Source organism: Lontra canadensis, unplaced genomic scaffold (assembly GCF_010015895.1).
Source record: "Lontra canadensis isolate GAN:19392208 unplaced genomic scaffold, GSC_riverotter_1.0 scaffold7, whole genome shotgun sequence".
NCBI lineage: Eukaryota > Metazoa > Chordata > Mammalia > Carnivora > Mustelidae > Lontra > Lontra canadensis.
The window spans coordinates 28,468,847-28,479,921 of NW_022631001.1; the positions used below are offsets into that span (position 1 = coordinate 28,468,847).

The 11,075-nt window shown below is 39.7% G+C and overlaps 1 protein-coding gene across 1 annotated transcript; it reads right to left on the minus strand.

Annotated features, from left to right (window-relative positions):
• Positions 1 to 6,475: 6,475 nt before the first annotated feature.
• Positions 6,476 to 8,143, minus strand: HBE1 (hemoglobin subunit epsilon 1). The gene is made up of 3 exons (XM_032853631.1): positions 7,924 to 8,143; positions 7,593 to 7,815; positions 6,476 to 6,733 (listed from the first exon to the last, which is right to left on the minus strand). Exons 1-3 carry the CDS (start codon positions 8,013 to 8,015, stop codon positions 6,605 to 6,607), a joined length of 444 nt encoding a protein of 147 aa, XP_032709522.1. The 5' UTR covers positions 8,016 to 8,143; the 3' UTR covers positions 6,476 to 6,604.
• Between the last annotated feature and the right edge of the window lie 2,932 nt (positions 8,144 to 11,075).

The following is an 11,075-nucleotide window of genomic DNA, read 5'->3' on the forward strand; positions in this document are numbered from 1 at the left end:
ATAGCTATTTTAGAGTTGTTAACAAAAATTTGTGAATTCTCACACCCTAATGATGAGATGGGAACATTTTTATTGGAATTAATGGATAGGGCACAGATCTAAGGGAAACTCAGATTAGAATCTCTTCAAGCGTGGAGCTTTGTGGGTTGAGTGTAGACCTTTGAGCACATTTGATGTATTCAGTGCAGAGCCTCTCTTAGAAGCATGGCTCAAAGGCTGGTGTGCAAGCCTCTGAAAGCCTTAACAAGATTAAGATGTGATTCTTAATCACTCTCCTTCAGGCTATTGCACTTCTGTGATCCCTCATTTCTGTGAACAGCCTCCCTGTGCTCCCAGAAACACAGACAGTGAGTCTGACAGTCATCTGTAACCACCGCTTCCCGCCTTGCTTTCAGGAAAACCTCTTTCCAAGGTATGCTGACTTTCCTTCATGCCCACAGCCATTCCACCCTTCCATCCTTCCCATTTCTTTCTTTTGTTATTGTTATTTTTAGAGATTTTATTTTTTTAAGTAATCTCTACACCCTACATAAGACTTGAACTCACAACCCTGATATCAAGAGGCACATGCTCCACTGACTGAACCACCCAGGTGCCCCCTGTGTCACTCCTTCTGACATTGCCTAAATTCTCACCTATGAAACTGGTTCTTCACAAAAGCCCCCAAGGGTGTTTTTCAAATATCCTTTTGACAAATACATTGAACTTCTATGCATCATTGTTCTATGTACTGGTGATTTAAGATAAATAGTTCAGAGAGAAAAACTGCTTTCTCGGAACTATATTCTATAAAGGGAAACATAAATAGAATGAGTAAATTAATCAATCAGCAAAATCATTTCATATATTATTATTTACTCTGAGGAAAATTCATATTGATGTGAGTGGGATACAATTATGTTAGCAATGATCTCTTAAGGGGGGCACTAATTGAGCTGCAGCCATAATGGCATGAAGATGTTGCCATGGAAAGACACTAAGAAAGAAAAGTTCTGGCAGTTGGAATAGCAAATTTAAAGCTCCAAGGGAAACACACACACTCACACACATGCACAACCTACACATACACCTAGTTAGAATATAGACAAACACTGGGTCAGTGGGGTTGATATGGAAATAGTAAAGAAGAGAATGGTCAGAGAGGATGTCAGAAGTAGCACCTGCTTAAATCTCTTTAGGATTATCTTCATTATCTTGAGTGAGAAGCCATTAAAGAATTTTTTTTAAGATTTTATTTATTTATTCATTTATTTATTTGTCAGAAAGAGAGAGAGAAAGCACACAAGCAGGCAGAGAGGCAGGCTCCCTGCCAAGCAAGGAGCCTGATGCAGGACATGATCCCAGGACCCCGGGATCATGACCTGAGCCAAAGGCAGAGACCTAAGCGGCTTAACCTGCTGAGCCACCCAGATGTCCCGCCATTAAAGAATTTTAATTGTGATAAGGATACCATTTCTAATCCATTTGTACTCTTGTCTAGATTAATATTGCAAGAATATCTTGTTCATTACCAAAACATTTTGCTCAAGTGGCTTGTATAGACTATTGAGAAATATTACGTATGCCACTATTATTCAATATACTACTAGAAGTCCTAGCATCAGCATTCAGACAACAAAAAGAAATATAAGGTACTCAAATTGACAAAGAAGCGTCAAACTCTCTCTCTTATCAGATGACATGATACTTTATGTGGAAAACCCAAAAGACTCCACCCCCAAATTACTAGAACTCATACAGCAATTCAGTAATGTGGCAGGAAGCAAAATCAATGCACAGAAATCAGTTGTTTTTGTATACACTAACAATGAAACTGTAGCAAGAGAAATTAGGTAATTAATTCCATTTACAATAGCACAAAAAGCCATAAGATATCTTGGAATAAACCTAACCAAGGAGGTAAAGGATCTATACTCAAGAAACTACAGAACACTTATGAAAGAGATTGAAGAAGACACAAAAAGATGGAAAAAATATTTCATGCTCATGGATCAGAAGAATAAACATTGTTAAAATGGCTGTGCTTGCCAGGCAATCTATAGTTTCAATGACATCCCAATCAAAATACCAATGACATTTTTCAAGAGCTGGAACAAACCATCCTAAAATTTGTATGGAACCATAAAAGACCCTGAATCACCACAGAAATGTTGAAAAAGAAAAACAAAGCTGGGGACATCACATTGCCTGATTTCAAGCTATATCACAAAGCTGTGATCATCAAGACAGCATAGTACTGGCACAAAAACAGACAGATCAGTGAAACAGAATAGAGAGCCCAGATGTGGACCCCCAACTCTATGGTCAAATAATCTTTGACAAAGCAGGAAAAAAATATCCAATGGAAAAAATACAGTCTCTTCAATAAATGATACTCGGAAATTTGGACAGCTATATACAGAAGAATGAAACTCAACCATTTGTTTACACCATACAAAAAGATCAACTCCCAGTGGATGAGAGACCTCAATGTGAGACAGAAATCCATTAAAATCCTAAAGGAGAACATAGTCAGTAACCTCTTCGACATGGGCCACAACAACTTCTTTCAAGATATGTTTCCAAAGGCAAGGGAAACAAAAACAAAAATGAACTTTTGGGACTTCATCAAGATCAAAAGCTTCTGCACAGCAAAGGAAACAGTCAACAAAACAAGGAGGCAACCCACGGAATGGGAGAAGATATTCACAAATGGCACTATAGACAAAGGGCTGATATCCAAGATGAATAAAGAACCTCTCAAATTCAACACCCAAAAAACAAATATTCAAGTCAAAAAAATGGGTAGAAGACATGAACAGACACTTCTTCCAAGAAGACATACAAATGGCTAACAGACACATGAAAAAATGTTCATCATCATTAACCATCAGGGAGATTCAAATCAAAACCACATTGAGATACCACCTTATACCAGTTAGAATGTCAAAAATTGACAAGGTAGGAAATATCAAATGTCGGAGAGACTGTGGAGAAAGGGGAACTCTCTTACATTGTTGATGGGAATGCAAGTTGGTGCAGCCACTTTTGAAAACAGTGTGGAGGTTCCTCAAAAAATTAAAATTAGAGCTACCCTATGACCCAGCAAATGCACTACTAAGTATTTACCCCAAAGATACAGATGTAATGAAAAGAAGAGCCATGTGCACCCCAATGTTCATAGCAGCAATGTCCACAATAACCAAAGTGTGGAAAGAGCTGAGATGCCCTTCAGCAGGCGAATGGGTAAAGAAGATGTGGTCCATACACACAGTGGAATATTACTCAGCCATTAGAAAGGATGAATACCCAGTTTTTGCATCAGCATGGAAGGGACTAGAGATTATGCTAAGTGAAATAATTCAAGCAGAGAAAGTCAACTATCATAAGGTTTCACTTACTTGTGGAACATAAGGAATAACATGGAAGATATTAGGAGAAAGAAAGGAAAAGTGAATTGGGAGAAACCGGATGGGGAGAAAATCATGAGAGACTATGGACTCCAAGAAACAAACTGAGGGTTTTAGAGGGGAGGGGGGTGGGGGGATGGGTTAGCCTGGTGATGTATATTAAGGAGAGTATGTATTGCATGCAGCACTGGGTGTCATACACAATGAATCCTGGAACACTACATCAAAAACTAATGATGTACTGTACGGTGACTAACATAACATAATAATAATAAACAAGGACTAATTGTAAATGTCTTAGGCATTGAGTGAGGAGTTTTGACAATGTATCATTCTGTTATTCAGCCAGTTATAGGGAGGAAGCCACAGCCCTTCTTTGTTCTCAAATCATTTAAGATTGTACTGTATATTGACTAATAGAATTTAAATTAAAAAAAAATTAAATTTAAAAAAAGGATTACATAGGACACAAAATTTAATATTTCTCAAAATAGTAATGATGCCTCTATCCAACATCACAAGGAAGCAAAATAAGTAAATTAGGGCAGGGTTGGGTGTGCCTCCACTGTTTTTTAATCCATTTAATAGTCAGCACACTTACTTCAGCAAAAGGTACTCCCTCAGAGTCAACAGACAACCGTATGGCAGATTTCATATATCTACCAATTTGTCTCAAGAAATACAGGTGTTTGGGAGGCTGGGGCGGGGAAGGGTGCTAGCATATGTTCCGTGCACAGAGTAACAGAAGATTCCATGGCATGGGCTTCAGATTCAGGGAGTTGTCTATGGCATGAATTAGATCTATCCTCCCTTGCTGTTTCACTTCTCTTCATTTCTAATCAGACTGAAGCCATCTTCTTTGAGAATTCCATGTGGATAGGATAGGCAGGGAATGGTGCTGCAGGAAGCAGAAACCTAATAACGTGGGATTTGTCTTCAATGGTAGAGAGTGAGAAGACACTATAAGGTTTTCATCCTGGTAATGACATCACCTCTAAATCTCCAAGAATGTCCTGGTCATCATGATATTATTTTGCTCACATGGTTCTTATTGTCTATCAATAATAAGTAAGTCTTTTTTTCATCTATTTAAAGTCTGAGGAGCTCCTGGATGCCTCAGCTAGTTAAGATCTGACTCTTGGTTTCAGCTCAGGTCATGATCTCAGGATCTTGAGACTGAGTCCTGTGTAGAGCTCTGCACTCAGTGGGGAGTCTGCTTGGAACTCTCTTTCCCTCTCCTTCCACCCTTCCCTCCTGTGCTCACTCTCTTTCTAAAATAAACATATAAATCTTAAAAAAAAAAATTAAGCTGAGTCACCCAGACCTGTATCTGGGTGTGCATATGCACATGTGTGTGTCAATTATGAAGTTGTTACCATTTAAATGGTCTTAAACTGGTAACATTGAAATTGAAATCTAGACCCTTAAGGGATAAAGAACATATCTTCTGCCCACCACTCTATCATCACCATCCTTGACAGGTGTGACAGACAGAGTAAGAGTTAAAGGAGAGAAAGAGGAAATGAGACTGATCAATTAAAAATGCATGTTTGTTATTGACTGACACTGACTGACTCACAGACTGGGTAAAAGGTGTAGCACCAGGAACAGCTTCTGTTTCCTTTGCGGAGGGTCATAAAGAGAGGCTACAGGGCTCAGGGACCAGTGCTGTTGACAACCTGCAACTAAGTAATCATTTGCCTATCATCACTGTTATGGAGACATAAGCCCAAATCAGAGGGTAGTTCACAGGACAAATTCTGATCAATGCATGAGGGCAATGAAATGCCTGAGAGCTAAATTTGCCAAGATAGGGCAAACTAACTTGTAAAATATGAAGGTCTCGAGCCTTGATGTGAAAATTTGACTCAAGGCCTGGAGTTCAGGATTCCCTAAGCAACCTAGCAATGACTCCCTCAAAAGTAATTCAGTTCATGTATTTCCTCACAAGTGTCCCCAAGTCAGTGCAGTGCCTCTTGTTAGATTTTGCCCCTCCCCTTCCCACCCCGAGGCTGGGAGACTTCAGTCATTGACTACCAGCTCCTTCCTTGTCATCCACAGTCAGATGTCATCTTTTTCTCACTCTACTTCTGGTCGCCCTTCACATTTTTTGCAGCTGTCACTGCTTTTCTTGTGTTTAGGCCATTATGTCTGTTGTTCTGATTTAGTCTCTGCAATTTTAAATTTATTTTGTGTGAATTAAGTTGATTACTTCCCCCCATCACCACCTACCATTCCTTGAGTCACTATAGTTCTAAGGATATTTATTGTTTATTCTTGCCAAAAGCATAATAATAGTTTTTTATTTTTATATTCATGGCCTAACATTATCTTGTCTTTCCTAAAGCTCTACCTATGTCTCACTGTTGCCTTTATTTCCAGAAAGCCATTTTCCTGCAAGTCACCAAGCCCTAACTTACTGGTTTTAAACTAGGAGCCTTTATTAGAATCTCATCTGCCATGTGAAGTCTTGGTCATTCTTCCCTACCACAAATTCATACAATATCCTAACTCCAACTTTATTATCAGCACGTTACATTTGATTATAAAATAACATGCAATGATTTCATGTGTCTTAGCCTTGGCTCCCCATTGAGACCACAAAATCCTTTGGGAAAAAAGAGGTTGTTGTTGGTTCATGGAAATTTTCTGGAAAGCTCCCAGCCATCCCTCAACTCATCCTCTTATGCCCAATTCAGCCTCACAAAATATATGGTAAGTTAGCTCATTCAGTATGTACACTAAAGCAAATTGAAAAAGCAACTCTAGCCTAGACCTTAGGTCCCTGCAACGGTTTTAAAACTGAGACATGTACCACAAATCTGAGGTAATTCTTAGCACCTCCTTCCTTCCCCATCTACAGTAACTTTTTGCCACACTGCCCTGTAAGTTCCTGACATTTGACTAACCCTCTCCCCAACCCAGAAAACTTCTTCTGAATTCTAGCATCCACCCAGATCCTCTAGAATTCTCCCATAATGTCTGTCTTCCCAAAGGAGCTCTTATTTCTTCTGTCTCTTCCCACCCCTCAGCCAATGAAATTTCTCTCCTTTAACACAAGAGTGAAAGATGGAGAAGACATAACATTAATTTCTGATTATGGAATAGAATGAGCTTTATTAAATGGAAGCTGTGCTTTCAAGGCCAAACCTGAATCCCCATATGCAGGAGAACACTGGGGGCACAGAAGGGTACTGCTGAACTGAAAAGAGGACTCAATGGTACTTGTGGGCCAGAGCAGTGGCAACACCAGCCACCAGCTTCTGCCAAGCGGCCTGCACCTCAGGGGTGAACTCCTTGCCAAAATGAGAAGCCAGAATGATCACCAGTACGTTGCCCAGGAGCTGTTAAGTGAAAGACAAATGACAAATAGGCATGTTGAGTAGAAGTTCTCAAAAACAATTACATAAAAAGTGGCTCAATACCTACACTCCCTGCCAACCCCACACCTTAAACTGCTCCAAGGGGTGTGCCTACAAAAAGTCCAGATAAGCTAGTCCCTAAATTCAATGTAATGAGTGTGAGCTTTCCATTTAACTCCTTGCCTCCCTAGATTCCCATCCTCTCTCCCACGCCACCATTTTTATTTATATCTCTCTCTCCCTCCCTCTCTTATCTACCAATTGGCTAATTCCGGTAATAATGGGATTTTAGGGCTGCATGGGTTCCCAGACTGAGTTTATTTAAAGTCTCCAATCATTGCAGGAGCAAGCCTCCATTTGGTAACAATATTGACAGGTAATTTAATATATTTTAGAGAACTTGTTGTATATTTCTTTGAGACAGTCTGTCTAAAACTTTCCCCCCCAAATCTTTCCCTCAACTTTTGTCATCAGGACCCACATAAAATAAGACATTTCTCCTTTCTTGAGATGGGGCCTTTATCTACCAAACACCAAATTCCATTCCTCCTTGAACAAGTCTGCTATTCTCTGATGTTATTCTCTAGGATGAACACTTCCAGTTCAGACAAAAGTTCTTGAAAAGTTTTAAGCAAACTCTGGCAGCTAATAGCCCTTTATTGTCACCAGTCTTGAATCAAGGTGGTCCTGGTTATGCCCATTGGAGGTCTGTTCTTCTAACACTAAGTTGGACCCATAATTTTCTGAAATTTTTGTTAGTCATTCCAATCAAAGACTTGACTTGTTTTACTATATCAAAGTGAAAAGTAATACAAGAGCACATGAACACTTCCTGACTCACCCTAAAGTTCTCAGGATCCACATGTAGCTTGTCACAGTGCAGCTCACTCAGCTTAGCAAAGGTGCCCTTGAGATTGTCCATGTTCTTAATAGCATCTCCAAAAGAAGTCAACACCTTCTTGCCATGGGCCTTGACCTTGGGGTTACCCATGATGGCAGAGGCAGAGGACAGGTTGCCGAAGTTGTCAAAGAACCTCTGGGTCCAGGGGTAAACAACCAGGAGCCTGTGTGATAGGAAATTAGAGACTTTCAGAAATCCTGAAGCATTTCCCAGTCAGTTGGCCAGGCTCATATTCACCACTCTTTCCCATGCCTTGAAACCCAGTGCCTACCTGCCAAGGGCCTCGCCTCCAGCCTCTTCCACATGCACTTTGCCCCATAGGCCAGTGATAGCAGCCTTCTCCTCAGCACTAAAATGCACCATGATGTCAGGTCTGGGAGCGTACAGGTGGTCAGAGAGAGAAGCAGGTATGCGCTGTTGCTGGAAGCTGTCACCTTTTATTCTTTACTGCTGACCTTCTGGCCCCTTGTTCCTCCTAGTTCTTTGAAGTCATTGGTCAAGGCTGAGCTGTGTCCCTCAGGGGTGGAGTCAGGTCAGGAAAGGGTCATCAATGAGGAATGTACACTGAACTTGTGATAACGTGTCTTGGTTCCTGAGACAGCCTTCCATTGTTGGTTCCTTCTCTGCCCTCAACACAATTTTGCTTCCATTCTCCTTTTCACCCTCTTTTCCCCTGATTTGGTCCTCCAAGATAACATCCATCTCTCCCTTTCTTCTTCTCCAAGAAAGACCTGTAGAGAGGAACTAAGCCCAAGACAGGGAAAGAGTTTGAGTCAAAACAGTTTTAATACTTGAGTTAAAGATGGTGACAGGGACAAAAACAGAGTCAAGAAGAAAAAAATACAGTTGTTGATACAGCATCTCAGCCAGTTTTAACTCACTTGAATGGATTATAATCAAGCCTCTGGTTCTTAGTTTTCCAAAGGAGACAAAACACATGGGTGGTTATTTCAGGAAGCTGAACAGGGTAACAAAGGATTTACAATAGGACTAAGACCTCAATCCCAAAGTACAATTCCTAAGGGCAATTTCACAGAGAGAACAGAAAGAATAAACTTACGTCCTGTGCTTCCCTGGAACCTTCTCTCTGTCCATTTTTCTCTGACTTCAGGGGAAACTGGCTACTTTGGGGAGATTTCCCTGAGCTCTTGTCTTGATTTTCTGCCCCACTAATACTTCTTTAATCAGTGAGACAGCTCAGGACTCTGCAATTATTTAAAACCAGAACTTGTGATCAAGCTGAAAAATAAATGAACTGGCAGGTTAACTAGGCTAGAGGTTGGAGTATGTTTAATGTTTGTTGCAGCCATAGGTGCCAGAGGCTTCAAATGCCTCTAGTGTCCTTTTTTTGTTTGTTTGTTGATGCTGCTCTTGTCTTGGGGCTTCCCTAAAAGCTCAGCATGAAATAGAGTCTGCATCTTTCAACTTTTTCAATTATAATCCCCTGTTATTAGTCTGGAGTCCTGTTGGTATGGTGGTAAGGAATGTTGGAGGAGAAGCATTCTGTAATTCTGTAATTGCATAATTAAGTTCCAGTCTTTAATGGGCTGTGACTTTCACAGCATTTGTTAGCTTTTCTCCTCATAAGAAAGTCAGGAAAACCTCCCTGGGCTAGACTGTATATATTACAGATTGAAAGACAGCACATCTATATCTCAGTGTGAGGCTTATGAATTCTGATTCTGAGGTCAGTCAGGTTGGTTGAATGTAGTCTCTTACTGCTTAAGTGCTTGTTAAGTCAAGCTAAATTATCTTAGCTGCTCATTTTGGAGTATTTTACTTATTTCTCCTATGAAATATCATTATTATCTCCCTTTCCTGGATGAAAAACCCAAAGTTTAGGGGTAAGTGAAATGGTTATCCAGATAGATCAGAAAGATTAAATCATCAGAAAAAGCAAACAGTATGAGTATTTATTACATATAACCAAACTGTGGAAAAAGCCGAGATGCCCTTCAACAGATGAATGGATAAAGAAAATGTAGTTCATATACACAATGGAATATTACTCAGCCATCAGAAAGGATGAATACTGGGTGTGGTCCATAAACAATGAATTCTGGAACACTGAAAAGAAATTAAAAAAAAAAGATGAATACTCAACTATTGGATCAACATGGACGGGACTGGAGGAGATTATGCTGAATGAAGTACGTCAAGCAGAGAAAGTCAATTATCATATGGTTTCACTTACTTGTGGAACATAAGAAATAATGTGGAGGACATTAGAAGAAAGAAAGGAAAAGCGAAGGGGGTGGAAATCAGAGGGGGAGATGAACCATGAGAGACTATGGACTCTGAGAAACAAATTGAGGGTTTTAGAGGGGAAGGAGGTGGGGGGATGGGTGAGCATAGTGGTGGGTATTAAGAAAGGCATGCATTACATGGAGCACTGGGTGTGATACATAAACAATGAATCTTGAAACTAAAACTAATGGTGTACTGTATGGTGACTAACATAATAAAATAAAAAAATTTAAAAATTAAAAAAAAAACCACTAAACTAAAAAGACAGGTTGGGAGCACTTCCAAGTTGGTGAGTGGATCAAATTGCTAGGAAGGTGGGGCACCTGGAGGATGCATAGAACCTCTGTGGCATTCCCATCTCCATATCTTGCCCTATATACTCCTTCCCTTTGGCTGTTTCTGAGTTGCATTCTTTACAGTAAACCAGTAAGCATTAAAAATAATAATAATAATAAAATTAAAAATTAAGTTAAAAAACATGTCTTAAGGTATTTAAATTAAAAGGATTTTTACAAAGAAATTCTAAATTTTGATAAATATTAATACCTGCCTCTCAGGTGTTCTGTAGTCTTTGCACCTTTGTAAGCTCTCTGAAGCATTTTATGAAATTTAAGATGCCTCTTTTCAGCAGGGAAAAATAAAATGTTAAATCTTGCTACTTAACTTATGACAAGTATAAATCCTGTGAGTCAAATATTATATATTTAGGTGGTTTTCTTATGGATTATATAAGTCACACTGTTGGTAGGTAAACTAGGTCTTTGGCCCCACTACATGGTTTTCATAGCATTATCTAAGAAAAATTGCTCCAAAAATTATTCTTTACCACAAATGAGTTTTTTCTTTTAATTTTTTAATTTTAAAAGTGGAAAACCATAGACAGGGTTTATAAACCACTGAAGCTATAAAAAGCTGTGTAGGACACTTTATTAGGGAGGCTATCAGTCTGTTTCCATTACGCATCTGAATTTAAAGTCTCATTACGGAAAAAGATGATATCTATCAAGGTTCCATGAGGTGTTGCCTCCACCTAGAATAAGTTGGTTACCATGAGGAGCTGGAGATTCTCGTGGCTGCAATGCAGGAAGCCAAATGAACCGAAGGAATGAGAGAACAGACCACACTGGTGTCAGGCAATAGGGCTGCTTTCTAAGTCCTGTGCCCCCTCCTCAACAC